Genomic DNA, 26,506 nt, shown 5'->3' with positions numbered 1-26,506 from the left:
GTTTCTCTGCAGGATCATGGATGGAATGACCGAGGCTTGTGTGAAAGGAGGCATTGAAGCTTGTTTTGCATCAGTGTCTTGCGTTTGTGCTTTGCTTGGAGCATTAGATGAACTGAGTCAAGGAAAAGGCCTTAGAGAAGAGCTGGTTCAGCACCTTCTTAGACGTCTTGAGGAGCTTAAAGATGGTGCGGGGTCTAGCAGAGAGTCCATGGAGATTAACGAGGCAGATTTCAAATGGCAGAGGCGTATTCTTTCCTCAGAGCACACTCCATGGGAGCTAGGGACTGAAAAGAGTCCAGATATTAGCATAAGTGTTACCACTGACACAGGTCAGACAACACTAGAAGGAGACATGGGACAGACTACTCCAGAGGATAATGTTGAAGGCCACGGTAATAATTTACCGTCCCCAATTAATCGTGATAATAGGAATAAGGATTCTGACTTGGAAGTTGTAGATCAGCCTGATGTCATTCAAAGAAGTCACGTAACTGTTTATCCAGATATAACAAATTTTTTGTCTGTTGATAGTAGGAACCGCTCTTATGGGTCACGATACAGTGAGAGTAATTTTAGTGTTGATGATCAAGATCTTTCTAGGACTGAATTTGACTCTTGTGATCAGTATTCTATGGCTGCAGAAAAGGATTCTGGGAGATCTGATGTGTCTGACATCGGCTCAGATAATTGTTCTCTAGCCGATGAGGATCAGACTCCTCGAGAGTGCCCTGGTCATAGATCTTTGCGGACTGCTGCTTTGTCATTGAAGTTGCTAAAAAACCAAGAGGCGGATCAGCACAGTGCAAGACTTTTTGTGCAGTCACTTGAAGGCCTCATTCCCCGTCTTCTGTCACTGCAAAGAATGGAAGAAGTTGATTCAGCTTTGCAGAATTTTGCATCAACATTTTGCTCAAGTTTGCAAGCAGGTAACTTTGTGCATATTCATGTAGTCTGAAAACACATTAGCTGTACTTTACTACAGTAGGGAAACTAGTCCTCGCTGAACAGATCTGTCAACTCATATGTTTAAACATTTTTAGAGGTACAACAAATAAGCCTTTAAAACCATCAGTTCTCTTTTCTTGCATCAGTAAAATTAAGCAGCCATAGGGGAAGTAAGAGTAGTACATATAGACTTTTCACATGACTAGTCCTTATATGCAATTTATATGCACATGATCCCTTTCCATTTAATCTTTGTTGTTGTGACACACAATTGGATCATAGGTGTTTTTTCCCCCAGCATTAGTCTGGGATACTTCCAGTAATCAATATATATTCAAATATGGTTATGTGTTTTGCTTGGTTTTCAAACATTAGACATACACCGATCAGCCAAAACATTATAAGCACTGACAGGTAAAGTAAGTAACACTGGTAATCTTGGCAATGGGTCAGATTTATTAGGCAGCAAGTGAACATTTCATCTTCAAAGTTGATTGTGTTAGAAGCAGGAAAAATGGTCAAGCATAAGGATCTGAGCGACTTTGGGAAGGGCCAAATTGTGATGGATAGACCACTGGGTCAGAGCATCTCCAAAACTGCAGCTCTTGTGGGGTGTTCCTGTTCTGCAGTGGTCATGGGCGGCCAGGGTTTATTTATACACGTGTAGCTCAAATTGCTGAAAAAGTTAATGCTGTTTCTGATGAAAAGGTGTCAGAACACAGAGAACACTTGGCACAAGGATGCATCAATGGAGGCCCCACCTCACAACTTACAGGACTTAAAGGATCTGTTACTGACATCTTGGTGCCAGATACCACAGCACACCTTCAGAAGTCTAGTGGAGTCCATACCTCCACGAGTCAGGGCTGTTTTGGCAGTAAAAGGGATACCTACAAAATATTAGGCAGGTGGTCATAATGTCATGGCTGATCGGTTAAAAGTTATGAGAACACTTGAGGCTTGTTTCCTGTTTTAACAATCCTAGTACCCCGTCTCCCTTAGTGAATAAACCCCAAAGTGAAGTAACGTCCTGTGCTGTTTTTCTTGGGGTGGGGAGCTTATCACTAACATGCCCCTAAATATCCCAACTAAACTACACACACATAAACTAGTGCTAGCAGTCAGTTCTTACTGATCCTCCTACATCTTCCATATAATTATATCTATTTCTCTTGGTGTGTTGACCCTGACAAACAGAAATGTAACTAAATGTATAATTGTTAGTACAGAGGCCCTAACTGGGGACCACAAGAATTCAGAATTAATGAAATGTAGAATTCTATGCAGATTACAGCAAATCTGCTGTTAAGTATATCCACCTGGCATTGTGCCCGTAGAACCGATTTTCCCTTTTTCAGATAACTGACTGATTTTCAGTGCTGTCGGTAATCTCATATCACTTTCTCTATCTCAGGGGTGATGCATTCTCCAGGCTTTGAAAACTCCAACAACATAACTTTCCAGACACTGTTGAATGCTGACAGCCTTTATACCCTATCTTATTATGCCCTCCTGCTCAACCTCAAGCTCACCAACAGCGATTATTATAGAAAGAAATCAGCCTTGGCTGTCGTTTCATTAGTAAGTTGTTAAGAAGAATGTTATCCTAATTTGCGTACACACATTGTGGGTGATGTCTGAGAATAATTGTGGTGCAAAGGGGTACAAGCGGAGCAGTCAGTCAAGTACATTTCATTGTTTTCTAGGGTGACTATGCTGTATTTAATGTTAAATAAGGAAGGTAATGAAACATTAGAGGGCACTCTGAGCACTTTAACATCCATGCTCCTACAGCCTTGTGTGGAAACTTTCATTCCTGGAGGTTAACAGTGAAAATGCTTATGTTGAGCCATATTTATTATTAAATACTTGAACCTCACTGGTGCAAAGGTCTAAAATTGATGTGATTGTTCCGGCTGCAGAACTTTTTCCATGTTTTCCTTGATAAAAAGTTCCATACAATGCATTCAGTAATTTCCTATTGACTTGAATCATATAGTTACTAGAAATGCAACTCTTGGCTTTTATATTACCGGTATTAAATAATTGTTTACACCTTGCTTTGCTCCTTCATTGAACCCATTCGTGATATTGTTATCTCCCTTGTGTCTCTTTGCTGACAATAGAAGGAGTTCATAAAGCAGGTACAGTCAAGTGGAGTATCAATATTTTTCTCTCAAGCCTGGATTGAGGAACTTTATCACCAAATCTTGGACAGAAACATGCTTGGAGAGTCAGGATACTGGGGCAGCCCTGAGGGACAATGCCTTCCACTCATTAATATGCTTATAAGTAAGTGGTTTATCAGTGTTGCATTGCACAAGCTATTCTATGAACATGATTATTATTTATTTTGCTTTAAAGCATGGAACCTTGCTTTGGTTAGACTAGAATCAAAAAGAGGTCAACCATTAGCAGATTTATTTGGGATTTGGCTAAAACATGCACCCTGTAAGAACAATTATATATTTCTAGTGGTTCTTGCATAAGCTTCTGAAAATATATTTTTGGTGTTTATAAACTGGAAATTGCAATGGCTAGTCCCTTATAGTGACATTTCATGTTGATCCCAATATAGGCAGCACCCATTTAAATTAGTTTGCAATGTTAGTAAAGTTAGTAAAACTAGTAACTGTGTGGATTGTAAACTACCTATTAGTTTTTATGCAGAATGACCCAAGATATATAGCCGCAAAATATCCGCATTAGTCATGGTTTTGGATTTTTAGTTAAACTTATTTAGTTATCTAATGACTAATTTTTGATTGTTAACATTTAATGGCATTTTCTTCAATAGATATAGATGGCCTTGGGAGCAGTGCTATTGGTGGGCAACTGTTAGCTTCTGCGTCAACTCAGTCTTCACTGCCTCCTGACAAGAATATGGACCCTGCAGCTATGGCAGGTAAAGACCGTAACTACACTCTCATACTTGTTGTGTACTTATTCTGTTCTCTAATTCTCAAAGAAAATAAATTAAACACTTTTTAGAATTATCAGCATTTATGTATAAAGTTGTTATACAATATGATATGATCTTCATCTAAGTTAGCTACTTTGACATAAAAAAACTTTTTGAAGTCATTTTGAGTCAAGAAGCATCTGTTGATGTGAGCGATGCCTTACAAAAAAGAAATCTCAGGAGACCTACAATAAAGAATTGTTGATCAAGCTGGAAACGGTTTCAAAGTTAAGTTAGACAAATTTTTTATTAAAAACCGTTTCTGTACACCTTAAGTTTGGCAAGAGCACCTTGACACTACACAATGCTACTAGGAAGATGTTTTGTGGACTGATGAAACTAAGGTTAAGTTGCTTGGGAAGAACACGCAGCACTAAGTATGTCATAAAAAATGAGCCACATACCAATGTCATCAGAGACAATGAACTCCCAGGCTTATCAAGGTATCATACAGGTTAGTGTCAGGATCGCTGTCCGCCATCTGAAGCTCAGTAGAAGTTGGGTGATGCAGCAGGACAATGACCCTAAAATCAAGTACAAGTAAATGTACTACAGAATGGCTTAAAAAAATAAAATCCACCTTAAACAATTAGAGATGCTGTGTAATTTCCTCTAGAGTGAAATTTACACCAGATATTCTAAAGAATATGGCTGAGTTTAAGCAGTTCTGTAAGGAAGAATGGTCTAAAAATCCTCCTGAATGTTGCCGAGGACTAAACTGCAGCTAAACTTCACTTACTCTTTCCACCAGCACTGTAAATGTTTAATGGATGTGTTTAGGGCTGCAACAACTAATCGATAAAATCGATAATAGTCAAATCGATTTTTATCGATTATAAAAAGAGGTTTTTTTCAGAGCAAATGCTCTGAAAATCTCCTCTCTTTATATAATCCGACCTCAAACAGAGATCAGATTATAACACTAGAATCCAGATCCCCCACAACGCTGCAGGGGACCTGGATTCCCCTCACTGTCAGCCGGTGGGTGTCCGTGGGACGCGCACAGACAACTTCCGCCTCTCCCCTCCACTTCCGGAAGTGAAGGGAGTAACGGAGGCTGTCTGTGCACATCGTGCAGACCCCCACCGGCTGACAGAGAATCGAGGTCTCCTGCAGAGGATCATCCTCTATGTCAGCTGGTGGGGGTCTGCGAGATGCGCACAGACAGCCACCGTTACTCCCCTTCACTTCCGCTGGGGCTTCTATGAAGCTCCAGTGAAAGTGCCTGTCAGCAACAGAGGTTCACAAAACACCAGGGAGTCGGGAGAGAGGCAGAGTGGTGTATGGGAGGGGGAGGAGGCACTCTGCCTCCTCACCCCTCCCATACACCACTCTGCCTCTCTACCCGACTCCCTGGTGTCTTGTGAACCTCCATTGCTGACAGGAGGCAGAGTGATGTATGGGAGGGGGGAGAGAGGCAGAGTGATGTATGGGAGGGGGGAGAGAGGCAGAGTGATGTATGGGAGGGGGGAGAGAGGCAGAGTGATGTATGGGAGGGGGAGAGAGGCAGAGTGATGTATGGGAGGGGGGAGAGAGGCAGAGTGATGTATGGGAGGGGGAGAGAGGCAGAGTGATGTATGGGAGGGGGAGAGAGGCAGAGTGATGTATGGGAGGGGGAGAGAGGCAGAGTGATGTATGGGAGGGGGAGAGAGGCAGAGTGGTGTGTTGGAGGGGGGAGGAGGCAGAGTGGTGTATGGGAGGGGGAGGAGGCAGAGTGGTGTATGGGAGGTGGGAGAGAAGCAGAGTGGTGTATGGGTAAGTTATAGTGGTGTATGGGGGGTATAATGAATTTCAGGGAGGCAGAGTGGCATATCTGAGGGAGTTAGAGTGGTGTATAGGAGGAGGTAGAGTGGTGCATGGGGGGTATAATGAATTTCAAAGTGGCATATCTGGGGGAGGCAGAGTGGTGAATCAGGGAGTATAATGAATTTCAGGGTGGTGCAGGGCATTTATGGGGGGTGGAGTGGCATATCAGGGTGCACAGTGGCATATAGGGAGGTATAAGGCATAAATGGGGGCGAGTGACATATAGGGGGTATAAGGCATATCGATATTAGGCATATCAGGGGGGTAAAAGGTAAATCAGGGGGCTCAGTTGCATATCACTGGCATATAAGGAGTATGAGGCATATCGGGGGCACAGTGGCATATCAGGGGGCACAGTGGAATCTCTGGCATATAGGAGGTATAAGGCATATCTGGGGGCAGAGTGGCAAGCTGGGGTCAGATGTGCAGAACTGGGGGCAGTTTGGTAAATAAAAGAAAATATAAACAAGGCTTTTTTCTCATAGTTTTTATTAAGTATGAAAAATAGTTAACATATGAATTAATATTTACTATTAACTTTGTATTAAAACCTAGTTTGAGAAACACTGTGTTTGGGTTCTTGTAGCTTTTATTATTATGTCAGTAAAATAAGAAGGTGAATAGAGAAATGCCATTGTGATAAAGAGATGAAAGTGTAAATTGTAAGTTTTTTTATTACAATATTTTAAATAAAAGAAAATCACATTTTTTTTTATCCAATTAATCGATTAATCGAAAGAATAATCGGCCAACTAATCGATTATTAAAATAATCGTTAGTTGCAGCCCTAGATATATTCGATAGAGACATGACAGGTTATCATTGTTTGTGGGTTATTAGCGTAAGCACATTGTGTTTGTCTATATTTGTGACTTAGATGTAGATTACATCACAATTTTTCATAGGATTCACTTACTTTTTCTTGCCACTGTACTTATCCTGAACTTTTTCCAATGTGTGCTTAAATCACATTTTCATTTTTCCACATCCTACATTTTACAATACTCTGTGTGTGTGTGTAAGTATGTATATATATATACATAAATATAAACTCACATTTATACCTGAATTGCAATCTTTGTGAAAGCATCATCAAAAATGTCACCTGGCAAAGATTGGTGGTAAAATGGCTACATATAAAGTGTCAAATACCCTGGTTGTGTGCTTTTGAAAAATATAATGTGGGTGCTGAAAAAAATATTTTTGGAAATAACAATATGTTACTTGTGCGCCCTATAACTTGAAAAAACATAAATAAAACATTTGGGTATTTCTAAACAGTTTATTAGCTTTTTTAGGACGAGTAAAATATTTTTCAAATAAAAGTCTTTCTTTTCATTTTTTTATAGTAAATTAGAAATCAAAATAATAGACGATCAAAATAAGGATGTAATTGTGACGATACGGCTACCATCACAATAATAATACACTAAAGAAAGCCCTTCTTGTCCTGAATAAAACAAGATATAATTTATGTGGGTACACTTAATGAGAAGGGAGAAAAATAATACTAAACTCAAACACAGCAGAAATGTTAAAAGCAGCCATGGTCATGAAGGGTACAAAAAATAAAAAAACATTTTGGTACTTAAGGGGTTAAAAAGAAAGAATAAGGCTAATTTTTATTTACCTGGTATTCTATAAAGTAAAACATCACCTTTGTTTTACAAACTATAGTTATAATTGTATACATAGTAATTACATGAAACATCAAACTAGTTTGGTTTATGTTGTTTTGTAAATTTAATTATCTGTTTAAATTGGCAAAACTGTCTCTCCTAGGTGTTTCTTTTGCACGCTTTATTTTAATTGGCTGCTGGAAGAACCTGATTGACACTTTGTCTGCCCCTCTTACTGGACGAATGGCTGGAAGTTCCAAAGGCCTAGCGTTCATTCTAGGGGAAGGAGTGAAGGAGCAGAACCAAAAGGAGAGAGAGTCTATCTGCATGAGTTTGGATGGTCTCAGGAAAGCTGCCCGACTAAGCTGTGCGTTAGGTAATCAGACCTGTTGAATTTTATACCACCCTTACTTAGTGATGAAATCATACAATAAAATACAAGCTATACATACAAATCTACATTAACACAAAAATCTGATATTTGTGCACCATATTTAATAATATATAACTTTATTTTTTACTTCATAAGGAGTGGCTGCTAATTGTGCTTCAGCCCTGGCTCAAATGGCAGCAGCGTCTTGTGTGCAAGATGAGAAAGATGAAAGCCTTGAACACAGTGACACAATAACGCAAGGTGTGTAACTTGACATAGGAGTTGTGAGATCTGATTACTGATGTCTGTTGTTGAATATTGTCTTGTGACTGATAAAGGTGCTCTTTTTCGTAGCATAGAAAAATGAATTATAGAAAGCATGTCAGAGATAGGTAGCTACAACAAATGGCTAGTCCGATGCAATCCCAACTTTGCTGGACTGCCCACCGTAAAGCTGAAGCAGTGGCACCGACTTGAAGACTCTCTTGCAAGCCATAGCTCTCTGCACACCTCTCTGGAATCCCCAATATTTATGCTTAAATTAGGTGTTTTTGAATAGCATTTTCAGTGTGTATTTTATGGGTGTGCTCTGCTTTGTTGTATGTACATATTGGTCATTTCAGCTGCACCCTGAAATCTGTAATTATATGCTTGTTAAAGGGACACTCCAGACACATCATATTCACTTTAATGGTTCCTTAAAATGTTTCGCTTGTCCCCCTTGCAAATGCCCCCTCCCCAGCGATTTTCTGTGCACAAGATGTGTTCTGTTGAACACATCCCTCCGCATGTTATATACTTACCTACATTTAGCTCCAGTGCTGGCTTGGCAAATGCTGTAGGAGTTTCCTCGTTCTTATGTCGGAAGTCACAGATTTCAATGGGAGCTCTTTCCTATAACTGATTGGATGCTTTAGACCAGGACCAAGAATTGTCAGGGCACAACAGAGGATGGCAGCTTCAGCAAGGCTGCAGTTTCTATCTCAGGTAAATGCGTATGTGTGTGTTTTCCCCTGTTTCTAAAGGGAAAGAAACAGCCTTTGCAAAGGCTGTCAGGGATATAAAGTGTCATATTCACTGCCCAATGGACATACCGGTACAGCAATAAAAAGTGAGGCAAGATGTCCCTTGTAGCATACTGTGTGTGTCAGGAACATCTCTCTGCCACTACACAGGAGATCAGAGCCTTTGCAGAAGCAGACAGATCCTGTGCAAGCACTGGTACACTGTTATATCAGGAATAATCGAAAGCTTGATTGGACATTCCTTTCCAGTAAGTGTCAATGCTGACACCAGCTGGAAGGTCTTTGGAGGATAGACCCAACAGGCAGATTGCTCCATCTGCTGGCTGATCACATGCATTGAGATCATCAATGCAAGCTATGGAGCCATGCTTGCTGATCAGTGTAAAAAGAAATGGTAAGTAAATATAAATATATATAATATATATATAAAAAATAAATAAAATAAACTGTAACTTTAGGGAGCTCAGTGATGTCACTTTGACATCACTGGCATCCATAAGATATAATAGAGATTCCAAAAGAAATCTGTTTTCCATATTGCAATGAGCACAGTATAAAAAACAAAAAATAAATGTTTTAAAATATTTCTTTAAAAAAGAGTCCCAAAATCCTATAGCCCTATCAGTAAAAGTAAAAGAAATATAATAACAATTGCAATCACTTTCTTGTTTGTTTTAGAAAGTTTTTTACATGCTATTATTTTTTGTGTGTTTCAATGGTTTCAAAAGAAAACTCTACTTGTCCTGAATAAGGGTTGTCTCAACGTGTTGATTAATCCCTTAAGCACCAATGACATGCCTGGCATCTAAGAACGCTTTCTTCGCTAAAACACTGTTGCTGTAATGCCTCTTCCAGGCGTCAACGTCCACCATACACCTTATTGCTGTGGACTAGAGCCCTGCGCAGGACTGCTTTTTTAATCCCGCTCCCAAAGATATAAAAAATAAAATAAAAAAATAAAACGTTTATGTTTATGAGCAAGTGCTAAAATTAGCACTGCATATTCAAAAATCATGGAACCCGTTAAAATACTACCATTTCAAATACCCAAGGGGTATCTAAAAATGTATGGCTTGATGGAGCAAATTAAACTGGCTAGGTTCGAAGATGTCCCAAATAGGGCATAGGCGCAGACTGACCAGATGTCAAAATGAAGAGAAAAAAAGCCCACTTCCCAAATGTGGCCTTTTAGCCCCCAAACAACCCAATAAACCCATGCATGGGTGGTGTCCCTGTGTTTTGATGCTGTTTGACAGTGGCATATACAAAGAGCCATGAATTCATACCTGAAGTATGAAAAAACCACAAAAAAATGACTACCACAAACTTTGACAAAGGATAGTGGAAGAATTAGTGCATGCAAATAATTAAAATACCACCATTTAAATATATTTGTACATGTCATTGTCAAACACTATTCACAAAGGGGAGAAACACAATTATAGACCTACGACAACTTGTATACTGAAAACTTTAATGGTCCACCAGCAAAAAACATTGCTCTGAACTGCTCTAGACTGGCAATAGGTGTACCTGCATTCTGCTTAATTTAACTATGAATGACCCGTTTTGTTCTTTTAACAGTGAAACAAAGGGTAGAACAAAAACTGGAGCAGATGGGTAAACTAGGAGGATATCGTCTCCACACTGCCCATGTCCTATGTATGGATGCAATCCTTAATGTTGGCTTGGAGATGGGAAGCCACAATCAAGACTGCTGGCCCCATGTATTCAGGTAATAAAAGAGTTGGCTTTACAGCTGGCACGATGGAATGTGACCATAAATAATGCAAATCGTAAATTCATTCAACTCAAACTGTCGACTGGTTATGGCATTTCCTAGCTGTGATAATACTTTTCCACCACACTGATTTTTTAGACAGGTTGGTACCTATACCTTTGGTTTCAAATGTTACTTCTGATTTACTGCAAATAAAGTTTTACTATTTCCCCCACTTCATGTTGTTTCTTTGTAGGGTATGTGAATACATCAGTACCTTAGAACACACACATTTCAGAGATGGCTCATCCCAGCCTCCACTGACAATTACTCAGTCCCAACATTCCATGGATTCACAAGGCGCTGCTGCAGATGGTTTTCAAGAACTTCACACAGAGGAGGAAGCCTCTTTGAGCAAAAGCCCTGTCATACAACCTGTCTCAATCCAGGAACTAATAAAGGAAGGCAACAAAGGTAGAACTTTTGACTTCCGTGGGACCAGCTTGATGAGTGGAAGCAGTGCAGCTAAAGCGGTTTGCACCTTATCCACACAAGCAGATAAGTGAGTAATTTGGCATCTCTCTTTCCAGAAACTTTTACTTAATTAAAATATACCTTTCACCTATAAAAGAAATTACATTAATTATTTGAAAAATTGGATATATTGGTTTGGGGTGAATCTGACAAGTATAGCTGGACAAGTTGGCACAGTCTCAAACTATGCTTGAGCACAATGCAGTGGTGTATTTTGGTTTTGTGCTGCCCTAGGCAAGACTAAACTTGGGCACCCCCGTAATCTAAAATTGGCCCACCCTAACCATAACTGCCCCTAAATTAACCCTAAAGACCACATTAACCATAACTGCCCCTAACTTAACCCTAAAGACCCCATCAACCATAACTGCCCCTAAATTAACCCTAAAGACCCCATCAACCATAACTGCCCCTAAATTAAGCCTAAAGACCCCATCAACTATAACTGCCCCTAAATTAAGCCTAAAGACCCCCTCAACCATAACTGCCCTTAAATTAATCCTAAAGACCTCATCAACCATAACTGCCCCTTAAATGAACTCCCACCTCCCCTAACTTTCAGCAGCCCAAATATTAATTTTATACTTACTGTTAGACGAGTTGCTGAGCCGTGTGGACGCTATAAGGACAGGGGTGGGGCCAATCGTCAGTGTGACTGCAGGGAGGGACTGGGAAGTAGTAACTGCTGTGAGTGACATTGAGTAAACCGAAGAATTGGATCATGAATCTATTCATTTCAATTTACTACTCAAAATGAACCGATTCACTTTACTGATCCGAACTTCCCATCACTAAAATGCAATGAGTTTCAATCGGATCCTGCGGCGCCGCACACAAGAAATGGCGAGGGCACGCACCATTGGCTGGAACAGTTGCAGGGGGCGTTCGATGGGCGTTTTGGGCGGGTTTTTTGCCGCCCCCTGAAATGTGCTGCCCAAGGCAGTTGCCTTGTCTGCCTCGCGTCAGATAGAGCACTGGCACAATGTCTGTCCCACTCCAGTGCAATAAGGGGGATGAGTGTGAGTTGCAGCTGAGGCAGCTCATACTCCTGTTTGCATTCGTTGTTTGAGAATCTGTATTTGTTTCGTTGTATTTTGCTGGACTTAATATGAATCTCACTGTATACATACATGTTATGTAATTTGGAATTTAATTACCTTTAAGTGAAGACCTTCTTATTTCTCTTATCTTATTGTTTTCATGAAACATTCCTCTCTCACAGGCTTTTTGAAAGTGCTGCTGACAAGCTCAATTTGGTTGCACTTAGCGGGTTCCTCTTCCAGTTGAGAAAAGCATCTCAAGCACAGCTCTTTCATTTAGTTAGTGACTCGGCCGACTATTCCCTTGCGATGCCAGGTAAGATTTCTGTTTTTGCAGTTATTATATACTTGAAACATGATCTTTTACTTTAAGCACAATAGAAATGTTATAAAATGTCTAAGTTTGCTTCTTCAAAAAGGAAATGGCTGTTCTTTTTACTAAGTGCTTAACCAGTTTTTGCATCAGTTCTTTCCATGTGTTACTTGTTTCATGGAAGAAGAATTTGACAGCAGATACAAACCATTTGGCCCATCTAGTCTGCCCATTGTTCCTGATGTAGAAACTGAGATCTTAATCAGTCCTTGGTCTTCTCTTAGCTAGTAGAGGAAAGGTTTACGCCTATTCCATGCATTTAAATCCCCTCATTGTATTAGCCTCTACCACTTCTGCTGGGAGGCTGTTCATTTATCTACCCACTTCTTGGTAAAGTAAAACACCTAAACTTCTGACCCTCCAATTTGCGACTAGGGCCACTTATTCTAACATTTCTCCTCTGAAATAAGCTTCCCCATCAGGGTAGATAATGCTACCCAGTCAAATGTTTTCCAAAAGTCACATGGATGTAAAAAAACCAACCTGGGATATCGATGTATATGGGATTTAAAAAAATACTTGGTTGACAAAAAGTAAAGCAAAAAAGTGGTAATGTATTTCCAGTCGGTTAGAATTTAATAAAATACATTTTAATTTGTGTTTTAATGACTTGTAGGGGAAATTAAATCCACTCAAGACAGGAGAAGTGCACTCCATCTGTTTCGTCTTGGTGATGTGATGCTACGTATCATGCGCAGTAAATCTCGCCCACTTCTTCATGTTATGAGATGCTGGAGCTTAGTGGCTCCCCATTTTGTTGAGGTAAAGAGAACATCATCCCATTGTGCCTGGTTTAACATTTAGTTAATGCTTTCTGTATTTCATTGGTCAAGAGTAAATGCAGACAAAATAAAGTAAGGGTGATCCCCCCCCCCCTAAAGTCAACACGCATGTGCTTCAGTTCTGTATTGGAGCCCATATTATGGAATTCCCACTAAGGCTGGATAGAGTAGCAATCAACACTAGCCCTGCTCGGTAGGGAAACGTTTAAAAGTAAGAACCCACCAAAATTTGTATTGCACATTTCAGATTAATATTCGTTTTCTGAAATATTGTTCTGTTTTCTTTTTATGATATAATGTTATAGGTAGCTGCAGATTAACCATTTGCATGTGTTCCAGCTCTGTTATCTAAGCCCAATCTACTAGATAAACACCATGACTGCTTATCATACTACCCCTGGTAAACAATAAAATTGTTCATTGTTAATCATGCATACCCCTTGTTAAACATTGTGCTGCCAGCTTCACCCACTCCACAGCCTTTTGATGCCAGTGATGCCTGTGTTTTGGAGGAATCCACCAAAAAATATGTTTTCTTAACTCATTTCCTCAGGCTCAAAGCTAGGCAGTGGCAAAGTGTGCTTTCTGGGAATAGATTATTTTTTTGCATATGTGAAGACATTTTTTATTTTAAACAAATCAAAGGGTTTTTGCAACCCGGTGTATCAGGGGACCTAAAAGTTTTAACGTAAATCATTTTAATGATATGTCAATAGTAATACCTGGTGTCCACTCATTGTACCTGGGCTGTTTTGTAGTTCCAGGACTGAACTTTATATTGTATTTTTAAAAAATCCTCTTTTAGGGCCCCCGTATTGTTTTATAATTGTACTCTTTAGCTGTGTCTTGTGTCTGTTGGGTCTTTGAACCTTTAAAGGATCAAATGCTAGAGACATATAATAAATGCTTGGTTCAAGTGATTTAACTGCTGACATCCATTTCAAAGTTCCTTGTTCCTTTTACTTTGAAGGCAGCTTGTCACAAAGAAAGACACGTTTCCCAGAAGGCCGTGTCTTTCATACATGACATCATTACTGAGGTCCTGACAGATTGGGATGAACCCCCCCACTTCCATTTTAATGAGGCACTTTTCAAACCTTTTGAGAGGATCATGCAGTTAGAGCTCTGTGATGAGGATGTTCAGGATCAGGTGAGAAAGGGGCACAAAATGTAAAACCTCAATCTTATGTACATTGTCTCCTAAAGTGTGTATTTGTAAATGTACAACGTTTTAAAAATAGTCTTAACACCAATGAAAAATGTAACGGCTCTGCTGATCGGACTATCGCTATGGTAAGACCCCATTTCAAACCTAGTTTTACAACTCTATGTGCTTTTATTAATGGCTTTAGCCTTAATGAATAGTTCAGTGTTCTAGCTAAAAAAAAAATCCATAGTTTCTTTACACATTATTATTATTTACACATCTATTGTTTACATGAATATATGTGGTATTTTTTTTTTGTACATAGTTACAGGAAACAGCTCAGTTACTACATATTACTGCTCAGCACATTAATAACTTTTTAAACAAGCCATTAGTCTCTAGCTTTGGTTAAACATCATATCAAAACCATATAATTTTCTCTTGTGTTTCCCAAACCAATAATTATTTGTAAAAAAATGTTCAGGAATATAGGACATAATGGTTACTGGTGAGATACTTAGTCTTGTTTAGCACTAAGTCATGTATCTTGCAGGTGGTGACATCAATTGGAGAGCTGGTGGAAATGTGCTCCCCACAGATCCGCTCAGGATGGAGACCTCTGTTCAGTGCTCTGGAAACCGTACATAGCAGCAAATCTGATGTTAAGGATTACCTTGTTGGAGAGTACTCCATGGGTGAGTTATGAGCTTCTGGGCTTCATTAATGCTACATGGATATATCATTTTTGTACCTGCAATACATACTCCCTTATTATTCAGACTCTTGCTTACAATATCATTCAAAGACTGTCTGCTTTAAAATGTAAATGTTTCATTTGCTTTATAACAAGAGCTGTTACCCCATCTCAGATGATAACCAGTAGAAAGAATAAAAAAAAAGCGAATGAGCAGGTTTTGTTTATTTGCTACTCGCAGCAGTATGTATGTATGTAACCTTGTCTACCTTTTAACCTCACAATGTCACCCTTTTTAACAGGGAAATGCCAGGCGCCAGTGTTTGATGTCTTTGAAGCGTTCCTCAATACAGACAACATTCAAGTCTTTGCCAATGCTGCCACTGATTACATTATGTGCCTTATGAAGTTTGTAAAGGGATTAGGTATATAATACATCTATATACTAAACTGTGAACTCTGTTTTGTCATGCTATGGTTGTACTTGACTAGAAGCTAATTGAGCAAGTGCCTGTTTGTTTACAGTATAATGTTCTGAAGGATATTAACAGTTATTCTAGAAAAATAGGATTTGAACAATGGGTCACTGCACAATGATCATTCTCTTTTAAAAAAAAAAAGGGTACAAAGGATTTTGAAGGACAAATGAATCTGGGTTATGTTGGGTTATGGATGTCACTTAAGAAGTGTCTGTATGCTGTCGGACATTGTTAAGCAAGAGGTTTACAACATACAATTTACCTCTGCCACGTTTTCAGAGCTTTTACTGCCTTTTACAAGCTGTGAAATAATTTGGTCTATCCAATTCCACCCCTATATAGCCTTCAACAATGTATTAATCCCTCAGAAGTTATTAATGTGTATGTGACTAGTCAAGTGGTAAGCAACTATTAGTGTTGAATAAATAAAGAAACAAAAATATTTCTATGCAATTGTATAAACGCAAAGCTTAAAAATGCAAACATAATGTTTTGGTCCACCTACAAAGCTGGCTCAATTTGTATTGCTCTTCTCATTTACCATTTAACTTTATGGAAAATGTTTCCTTTAAACATCAGCTTTTCTTAATAAACTGACCCCTTGAATTAAATTCATTTTGCTTTAATGTGTGTGAAATGAAATCTTCTAGGTGAAATGGAAAGCAAAGAGATTGGAGACCTTGTGTCTGGATCTGCTTTAACATCCACAGATTTGTGCCTTCCAGCATTGGATTACCTGAGAAAGTGCTCGCAGGTACCGAAGATCATTTTCATCTGATGGGTCATATAGAGAGCTGTGTTATTTTATATTTTGAAATAATGGGTTATAGAGTGCATTTTCCGATTAAAGATTGTTGTTGAAGTGAACTTAACCTTGATGATAATCAAGACGAAAATCTTAACAGGTGGTTACCAAATTAACATGTACTCATTTTGCACCAAGCAGTTTGCTAGTTAAATCAAAAACGACATGTACATAATTTTTTTTGCAAAGGCTTAAGTGTAGAGTGTACACTATAACGAAAAGAACACAGTTTTAGAGTAGATTAGATTACAAGAAAAAAAAAAAACATCCTGCCCAAACAACTTCCTACATCTATCTGCACTTAAAGGGACACTCAAGTGTCCAATGCAGCTTCACCAACCAAGTACTTTCGGTACTCACAAAGTACTTATAGCCGCTGCCTACTCTGTAGTCTCATTTTCACAAAACTGCTTGGCAGATTGAAACACCCAATATGACGCAGGAAAGTGCTCCCCCAGTAATCAGTAGGAACACTTTCTCCTCATGCACCCAAGGAGGCATTAGGCACATACCTCCTGCAACTCTTTCCGAGCCAGAATGGACCTCACTGGTGGTGAGTACACCACCTGACAGGAGTTGTATTTGGCCCAACACATCTACATCCTATATAGGTGGATATAGAGGCAAATGGCAAGATTCTGCAGGGACCACCTGGGAACTACCCAGCTATCATTTGCATTAAAGTGCACATTATGCTAGAGTGTCCTTTTTAAAAATTGAAAAAAAAATAGTATCTTGACCGTATTACATCTAACTTTACCAATCTTGGGTTTGGCAGTTACTGGCTAAAATCTACAAGATGCCAATGAAACCTATTTTTCTGACTGGACGGCTGACTACTTTACCACGCCGTGTTCAAGAACGATCAGCCAGCAGTGAAGATGGGATTGAGGCTGTGCTGTCTGAGTTTGACGACGATACTGGTATGTATATCAGTGTGTTTTCCGGAGTTTTTGAGAACAAACTGATTTTCAATCTATGAGGCTTTTAAAAATGTCACTGTTTTCTTTACATGATACTTAGTCATTTTCTTTGGTTTCTCTAGGTCTTATTGAAGTGTGGCTTATTCTTTTAGAGCAGCTCACTACAGCTGTGTCTAACTGCCCTCGCCAGCATCAGCCACCGACACTGGACTTGCTTTTTGAGCTTCTAAGAGAAGTTGCTAAAGTACCCGGTAAATTACCATTTTGCTTAATATAGATATGAATATTGACTGAACATTTTCGGAGTAGGCGACAGTACAAGTTTCTTGATTCTTGGTATCCAACCCCATTTAAACTCTTGATAGATGAATGTTTATTATTACAAGTAAATCATAAATCAACTGAAAGCACAATAGCCGTAGGCCCCTAATAATAATTAGATTGTTGGAAACGCTACTTAATGTCTTTCAAGATTTTTGCTTTTAAAAAAAATAGTAGGCTGTGATAGCACAATAAGTATTTTCACTACTATTACATTCATACTTCCTATACATCAGTAGTCGATTCCCACAAATGTGTACTATGCCGTTACTGTAAACTAGTATAGTTTGTTACCCACTTAATTTTAATCCAATGCTTAATGAGTCTGCCACGCTCCAATGCCTCTCTGATGGATGCTGCCAATGCTTCACCCTCGCTCAGAGCTCACAGCATTAATTGCATGGGAGAGAGGCACAGAAGCACCCCTGAGTGGCATTGGTGATTGTAGAGCTTTAGGCAAACAGTTGCCCTGTTGCACCCCCTCTTCATCAGCCCCTGGGAAGGTGAAACCCTCCCACCGTAAGAAAATGTTCCTTGTAGCCATGGTGACCTGGGACCTTGGGTTTATCAAGTCACAGATGTATTATGTTTTTGTCATCTGTGATTAGCCACCATATGCTCAGCAGGTTGGACATATATGCTTTGTTAGATAAGAGACAATAGACCTGGTTACCAAACAAAGTTGCCGTCTCAGCCATTTAAAAACCTGACACAGGGCAAAGGGGGCAGCTTGCCCCCCCCACTTAGACAGCAGATCAGGGTGACAAATTTCTTGCCTAGAAGAGGTTCAAAATTGTTTTTATGGGGCGCTGTAGCTAGATGTCATACTCTTTGACTAAACTTTCATTCAAATAATAAAGTTACTGGAATTGGTATTTCTTTTTCACGCAGGCCCAGGATTTGCAATCTATTCAGTTGTGCACCTTCTTTTGCCTGTGATGACACTGTGGCTAAGTCGCAGTCATGGTGATCACGCATACTGGGATGCAGCATCCGCAAACTTCAAACATGCCATTGGCTTGTCGTGTGAGCTTGTGGTTGAGCATATTCAAAGCTTCATTAATTCAGGTAACATGCTTGCAGAAAACAAAATATTTGATTGCTTAGAAAAGATGTATAAAAATGATTTGTCTGAAGTGGAAGGATCCAATAAATATATATAAGTTACTTTTACTATTATATGTTATTATTATATTATATATTATTTTAATAGTGTGTTTGTATGAAGAGATATATAGATAGGGAAGTAGAAGTATTATTAAACACTCATCTACAGACACCAGACATGCCAGACAAGGCTTGTTTTTCCCTCAGAAATCTCATGGCGCTGCCACAACCACAAGGGATTCTGGGTAGGCGCATGCAAATAAGGCTAACGATTATCACCTTTGCCTCTATATCCACTTTATACATGGATCCCTTTATACATATATATAAGATAATATCACTGTAAAGTTAACCATGTCTAATCTTAATTTGTCTTTATTGTCAACCTCACGTCATTAGGATTGTTTATAAATACAAGTTTGCTTAAAATATAATAATAATTATAATTTACATCTTATTTTCAATTTATAACATTAAAGCTATATTCGTGATAGCACTGATTTCTGTGATAACACTGGATAAACCTTAGACTTAAACATGGTTTCACTTTGGTGTGTCTGGACCTCTGTGGATGGTATATTTCCAATGAGACTCACTTGTAGTGTTTTCTGTGTGTGGTATTTAACATGGAGAACAGGAGCCAGCACTATTTGATAGTAGTTATACAGAGCAGTTCTTTATTCAGCTCAGATGCAAAACATAACCTTCAAACTGTCAACTGAACTCAAACTTAAAATGGCCACTGACCATAGAGTTCCCCACAAACAGTGCAGAGTGCCCTTTCTTAAAGCAACAGTATACCACATCTCCCAAACTATTTTCAAATCCCCCCTATTAAACATACATTACTGAACAGTAAAGAAACTGTAAAAATGAAGCTAAATATACTTTATCCTGTAACATAATCTTTCAGTCTCTCGGGAGGGCGTATTACTCTTCCAGATCGGGATGTTTTGCAAGCAGCTTCTGTAGACTCTAGAGGAACTTGGTCTCCATCTGAACCTGGCACTTCAGCCTCCAAGTCTGTATCTTGTGTGATTGTTGACTCTGCTCTACTTTTAGTTACAAGTACCTGTGGCTCTGAGTGGTCTTGATCATATGTGTTATCCATCCTGAGAACAGTTGTCTGGATTTTCTTCATTGTTAGTGTAATGGAACAGGCTTGGTATTAGTGACCCTCCTCATCTGTGGTGACCTTACAATCTTGCTTGCCCCTCCGTGGTCCAGCCATTCTTGCCACTTACTGGCTGTTTGGATCTTCAGAGATTTGTGAATGTTTTGAATCTTGAATGCTTATTTTTCCCTTACTAGATATAGGTTATGAAAACATGATAAACACAATGCTGAAAGAGCTCTTCAAGTTGCTGGTAGCCTGCGTGGCAGAACCCACTGAAACTATTTCAAGAGTTGGCTGTTCTTGTATAAGGTAAATATAATGGGTACAAAAGCATGAATGATGCATGTATATATATACCATGAACATATATTCTTAATATTAGAAAATGTCAATTTGCAACTGTTGCATATATTTCTCATTAAACATGACTGCTGGACTTACTTCAACCCATGTCCTGGTATACATGGGAAACAAACTCTTAACCACTTTCATTTCTTTACTATTGTTTTCCAGATATGTATTGGTAACAGCAGGTCCAGTTTTTACAGAAGAGATGTGGAGACTGGCTTGCTGTGCTTTGCAAGATGCATTTTCTGCCACACTGGAGCCTATGAAGGTAAGAAAATTCAGTTTAAGGCTTCTGTCTGTTCCTGCCTGTGAGATAAGCCTTCCAATGTAAACCTCACTGGATAACAGCAGTTGAGGAGAGCCTTTGTGAGGGACACCTTCAGGTACAGTCACTTTAGAATAGCCCTGAGATGTGGGGACATTATTTAGATTATCTGTCCCCAAGAAAGCTGATAGGATATGAATCCCAAAGGGTGAACTCGTTTTTGTAATTCAGTGGCATAACTTTTAGCTAAGGTGGCCTAACGATGATAAAACGGACATCATATTTAAACTAAATTGGATCCTGATCAGATAATTAAATGGCTAAATAGATTAATACTATGAGACACCTGATTTAAATCTGATCTAAAGCTTGTTTGAAAAGACATTCATACACAAAACCACAAAGTAATCAGGTTTGTCCAGGATGGTAGACCTATTTAACGTTTAATGTACACTATATGGACAATTATATTGGGACACCTAATCATTACACCAACAGGTCGTTTTAAGACTTTGCATATACATAGACATTAATATTTAGTACCCCCCGTAGCTGTAACAGCTTCCATTTAAAAAAAGGCTTTGTTCTAAAGAAAAAAAGATTTTTGAGGTGATTAAATGTTTTATGTTTGTCCCCCTGTAGAATCTCTTGGGTTATTTCCATAGTGGCTCTGAAAGCTTTTCTGGAGATGCTTGTGAGGTAAAGGTAGCTGCTCCATCTCTGTCCCCCAACGCAGAGGCAGAGTACTGGAGAATCCGTGCTATGACACAACAGGTATGTGCAAAGCAGTATTTTAGTATGGGTGAACTGATTAGTAAATTGTGAGTATATTGTAAACTGTACACGTGCAATATTTTTAAGTGGTGGTATAGTTGAGGAACAAGGACATTGTCAGGGACTGGGTCCATACAGACGACTGTAATGACCCAGAGCGCCCAAAGATGGTGTTCAGTAGTAGTTATTGAGCAGTAGTGGAGTTGGACAGGGCCTGGTGCAGGGCAACTGCACTCTCTCGGGTGGGCATGTAGGTTTGTGCGGCCACATACCAGGGCCCTGACATAACAGCGGATGTTGTCCAGAACAAAACAAAGTGATATCCTGCAGGCACCCTGGAGCAGGCATGATACGAATGTGCAGGATGCTGCAGGCTGGGAGTAGGGAAACTAAGTAGAGTAATAGCAAGCAAGGGGAACAGAGCAAGAAACAGCCAGACAAGACATACATAATACAGGACACGACAAAGGACAGGGAACAAGGAACACAAGGGATGGAGTGAGGAGCCGAGATACTCAGACGCTTCTCCTTTAAGCAAGGATAGGATATTTTAACTGGGACATGAGGAGAGAGGAACCGAGATCCTCAGGTGATTCAGCGAAAGGTTCATAAGAGACAGACCAACATAAATACAGGACTAGCCTAGGACTATGTGATAACAATTGGAGATTCTGTCACATCATATGCTTAGCCCTACACTAAGCCAAAGTACTCCAATAGTCGGTGGGGCCTAGCACTAAACCCTGCCTACTGAATTACTAATAAGCTAAAACACAGAACCAAGAAGGACATACCTTTAGACTGCAGATTGAGACAAACATAACAAAAGGGTGGGGAAGACCTTATAAAGGAAACAGAGGTGAAGCAAAGAGCAAAACTGGAATCAAGGAATCAGAAGCATAGAACAGAGCATATGGAAATCCAGGAATGGATTACAACATTAATCCATTTCTATCAAGACGGGGGAAACTCTAGCGAGACGGGGGAGCTCTAGAAAGGCAGCTGCGCAGCCTGGATGGAGCCTGACAGACATCTATGTGCAAGTTGTGCATTATTTTCATACCTGGGAACTTTTAGGCTGCGACTACCTGGAGCCCCCCCACTTGATGTTGGTTGGTGGTCCCACTGACATCGCAGGGCACACCCCATTGAAGAAGAAAATGGGTGGGGAGGGGGAGTGTCAGGACCCCACTCCCATGACTAGGATAATTTGGGTGTTAACCCAGAAAACCAGAGAAGCAGAATTATGCATTTGGACTAGAAATAAGAAAAGGGAAAAATGTGCTACGTTGAGTGTTCCCTCTTCTGTGAGTGTGGTTTTGTGAAGAGGCAGCGTAAGCCCAAGGCAGCTGTTGGAATAGGAAAGCATGCTCTTGTTCAGCTAACTATATATATGTATGAGTAGCCAACAGTGGCCACATGGCTGAATTTCCATTTCAGCCTTAAATCTGTGGTACAAACTCTGATAATTTTTGGATATTTATTATAGATTGTTCATTGCATGTTAATGAATCACTAAGTGGTTAAAAAAACTAATTTATTTTAAAATGCAAACAAACTTTATATCAAATTATTATGTGATGCATTTTCTAACGTTTATTACTCAAGAGTTTATTGAGGGAAAAGGCAATGATTTCCCCCACACACTTATTTCTTCTACTAACAGTGCTTACTTAAATTATCTTAATGAAATGTATAGTGGTGAATAAAAGTACCAGCTCTCCATATAAAGTAGTGCTTTATTATATTTGTTTTCTTCACTTTACCCTTTTAATATTCCCTCAATAACAGAATACATGTCAGATTGGTTTGTAAGTTGTCTCTGGTTCAACCATTTTGCTGTTCTTTGGTCAGACCACTATGTCCTGGTGGAGCTGTCTGTCTCTCTTCTCCCTAGTTCGCCCCCATTTGCCTCCCCTGGTACCATGCAAAGTCTCTTTCCCAGCCTTCAGTCATATTGATCGAACTACCTCCTTTATAAGAGGACCATGGGAATTGTCAGTCACAACGGGTAGTGATAATTACACATCAGACCATCATGAACCACTTTGTGACCAATGTCCCTGGAGTACCAACAACGTAATAGTCCCATGTTGCCGCAATCTCAAGGTCACAGCTGTTGTTGCCCACTCTGTGACCGTGACAGCCAACTACATGCACAGATACAGTTACATTTTAATTTATACTTGGGTAGTTAGTGTGGTGGGTGTTAGTTAGTGGGAAATTAGTTAGGTAGGGTTAGGTTTAGGTATTGGTTAAAAATAACCAAAAAAATAAAAACCTCAAAACAAAAAAAAAAAAAGAAAACTATAGGGTGGTTTTCACACCAGGGCAAGTTAATGAATATAGTTTTTGTATTTTTTCCCATTTATACTACTTGTGTATAATTTATATACCTATAAAACTGTGCAAACATGTTTTGGGTTTTTTGTTTTATCCATTTGTATATAATGCATATAAAATATATAAATGGCCAAAACACAAAACAAATCTCTGGTTCTATAGCAGAAAATAGTCCTGGTCCTTAAGGTGTACTTTTATGTTACTGCTCCTCCTTTGGTGAAAACCAGTTGCTTCCTAGAGTGCGACGATTTCAGAACAGGAAATATGCAAATTTTGCCACATTTTTATTAATCAGATGGAGTTTAGCAACTCGGCTGAAATAGTTATTGCTGCCTCCTGGGTACGGTGCCTCAAGCATCATTTGAATTAAAAAAAATCCCATAAGAGATACCATATGTAAAATTTTAAACTATTTTACCTTTTATTTTTAATTAATATATTAAATATTAATATAAAAGTAGTAAATTCTTCCATGACACAGGACAAAAACAAAAGAAAAAAAAACCTCAATAGAGTAGTGGTCACTGACACGTTTCGTCCGTATTGCTGGACTTAGTCAAAGGTCACGTTTTCCACAAGGTAAAAAAGTCACTTTCATTTATACAAAATATATTTATTTAATAAGCTATGTAATGATGCTAAGGGGTATTGGTAACTCTCTTACCCTTTTATTAATACCATAATATAAGGTCCTGTTTGTTAAATAAAATAATCATATTTTGTTGTACTAGAGCAATCTTCTAACAATATTATTCTGAATTTCAAACATAGCTGTTCCTTTCATAGTTAATAATTTTGTGATTAATAATTCAATGTTATTTATGGGTATTTCTTTTTGTGTGCTAAAAGGTATTCATGTTGGATGCTCAGTGTTCCCCAAAGACTCCAAACAACAGGGAAGGTTTTGAGCATGCCCAGTCATGTGTGCTTATCATTGAGTTACCGCCGGAAGAGAAACCTAATGGTCATAATCAAAAAAGGTAACCAGCCTCCCCGAGAGGAAGCGGTCTATATATAGTTTATATGGTGTACTAATTATGGACATGGTAATGAATGCTTTGTTTTAACCCAGTCCCAGTCTGTTTTTCCTGTTCATTTCTCATGTGCTTAAATGTCGTCACTTCTGTTTGCCATTACATTCAAAGAAAGTGCATCTGAATTACTGGAAATGTAGGTGATTCTACATCTTACTGTATACATGTTGATCTGCTAAAATATGTGATGAAAGAATGACCTCTGAAGCTAATACAGCAATATCCATTTTTAGGTTTATAGTTTGATATTTCACTCACTGCTAAAGCTAATAATACTGTTGGTTCTATTTTTGTTAATAGGAAAATAAATGTTTCGGTGTATTTTAGCAATTTGAAATGCCTACTTAAAGTGACACCAGTGCTAGAACTTAGTTGAAGTCTTAATTACAACATACTACCACCCATTGGAATACACTAAATCTGAAGATTATTTAAAATATTGACATTATTTATAAAAAAAAAAAAAAATTACCTATGGATGTAGAGAGAGAGATTTTTGTGTTGCACAATAAAGTCTGTTTGCACAAGCCAATGCTGGGTATGTTTTGTGCCAGACCTCGAGATATCATTCACTATTTTAGTGAAATGAAAAATATATTAATATGTTGTTGTACAATGTTGAATATTTTTTACATCCTACAACATCATCTATTTTACAACATCATCTATCTTCATTTTCAGTATGGGTTTATTCACTAAAGAGGAGGTTTGCAGGAGAGTTTCAGTTTGATCTGATATCACATTATGAAGGACCCTTATTCAGCTCAGAAATAAGATGGATTGCCATGGATAAATCATATTTAAATCTGTGAAATATCTTGGACATCGCGTTACTGTTTGAACGATACATTTTCAGTGAAATTTGTCATGTGCTAGGGATGGCCCTTTATAATCAATAGTGAATTGAGCGCGTTTAAACTACAACTCTTGCCCAAAACCCTGCTCTAGTGTATAGACCCCATACAAGTTTAAACACTTAGCATTTAATATAAAACAGGTCTAGATATAATTTATTTCTGAAGTTTTATGCTGAAAATTGGGTATGCATTTTTATTGCTTATTCCAAAAGACCCTTGTTAAACCTGTTGGCTTGCAATGAATTTAAATGAAAAAATTGAGTCCCTCTAAAAAAACAAAACTAAAACTAGCAATGAATTTTCACAATAGAAATAAAACAAAACAAAAACAAATGTTTGCCCTTGAGAAATTCGAATCTGTGATTCAATATGATTTGTGTGTGCAATCAATTTTCTAATTCTTTGCTTTTTTCTTCCCTGCTTCTAACTAACTAACGCTGCTCTACTAAACAGGAAGTTGGGGTAAGATGACCTGATACCCTGTATAAAAACCTTAATTGTATAAATGTTATCAAATGCTGGTAAAGCGGAAATTTACCCCATTTCTTCATCTTGCTTTTCTTGCCTTAAAATTTCATGGGCCCAGGAGTACTCACTAGTACACAGATTTTCCTTTTTAGATTATTGGTGTTAGTTCCTTAGTAATTGACCAATTCTATATATTAAAAAAACATTGTTTGCTTGTGTGAGTAACTAACCTTGCATTTGGAATATGTACATTACCACAAAGTTTTCCTCAGATGAGCCCACACTTAACCATAATTAAATGTTTGTTTCAAGCCATCTTTGGGATTTTTAAAGATTTGTTGGGAACGCTTTACAGTGAAGCATATCCATGGTATATTAAGGCAAATTAAGGAGATGGCATGTTTTTCCACTTTTAAAATTTTTTGTTGGTGGTGGGTCATTAGGAAAAGCATCACCTGATTTATTTATTTTACATTGCCGTATAGGTATATAGGATGACCATACTTTCCAGACTTGTTCAAACTACCTCTTACATTGTATATACACCAATCAGCCATAACATTATGAGCACCTGCCTAATATTGTGTAGGGCCCCCTTTTGCCACCAACAGTCCTGACCCATTGAGGCATGGACTCCACTAGACC

The 26,506-nt window shown here is 38.7% G+C and overlaps 1 protein-coding gene across 1 annotated transcript in view; it reads left to right on the top strand.

The window, feature by feature from the left end:
* ARFGEF3 (ARFGEF family member 3) overlaps positions 1 to 26,506 on the top strand; it is a 59,035-nt gene that overhangs the window by 28,023 nt on the left and 4,506 nt on the right. Inside the window, exons 13-33 of the mRNA XM_053461024.1 lie at positions 13 to 926; positions 2,360 to 2,526; positions 3,072 to 3,237; positions 3,743 to 3,850; positions 7,496 to 7,708; positions 7,862 to 7,966; positions 10,315 to 10,465; positions 10,707 to 11,012; positions 12,207 to 12,340; positions 13,014 to 13,159; positions 14,150 to 14,329; positions 14,880 to 15,021; positions 15,323 to 15,445; positions 16,150 to 16,253; positions 17,083 to 17,227; positions 17,350 to 17,478; positions 18,440 to 18,616; positions 19,967 to 20,081; positions 20,286 to 20,388; positions 21,028 to 21,159; positions 24,352 to 24,482. Of these exons, the coding sequence (XP_053316999.1) occupies positions 13 to 926; positions 2,360 to 2,526; positions 3,072 to 3,237; positions 3,743 to 3,850; positions 7,496 to 7,708; positions 7,862 to 7,966; positions 10,315 to 10,465; positions 10,707 to 11,012; positions 12,207 to 12,340; positions 13,014 to 13,159; positions 14,150 to 14,329; positions 14,880 to 15,021; positions 15,323 to 15,445; positions 16,150 to 16,253; positions 17,083 to 17,227; positions 17,350 to 17,478; positions 18,440 to 18,616; positions 19,967 to 20,081; positions 20,286 to 20,388; positions 21,028 to 21,159; positions 24,352 to 24,482 (3,891 nt within the window). The remainder of the gene's footprint in view (positions 1 to 12; positions 927 to 2,359; positions 2,527 to 3,071; positions 3,238 to 3,742; positions 3,851 to 7,495; positions 7,709 to 7,861; positions 7,967 to 10,314; positions 10,466 to 10,706; positions 11,013 to 12,206; positions 12,341 to 13,013; positions 13,160 to 14,149; positions 14,330 to 14,879; positions 15,022 to 15,322; positions 15,446 to 16,149; positions 16,254 to 17,082; positions 17,228 to 17,349; positions 17,479 to 18,439; positions 18,617 to 19,966; positions 20,082 to 20,285; positions 20,389 to 21,027; positions 21,160 to 24,351; positions 24,483 to 26,506) is intronic.

Source organism: Spea bombifrons, chromosome 3 (genome assembly GCF_027358695.1).
Source record: "Spea bombifrons isolate aSpeBom1 chromosome 3, aSpeBom1.2.pri, whole genome shotgun sequence".
NCBI lineage: Eukaryota > Metazoa > Chordata > Amphibia > Anura > Pelobatidae > Spea > Spea bombifrons.
This window is presented reverse-complemented; position numbering and strand designations above follow the sequence as displayed.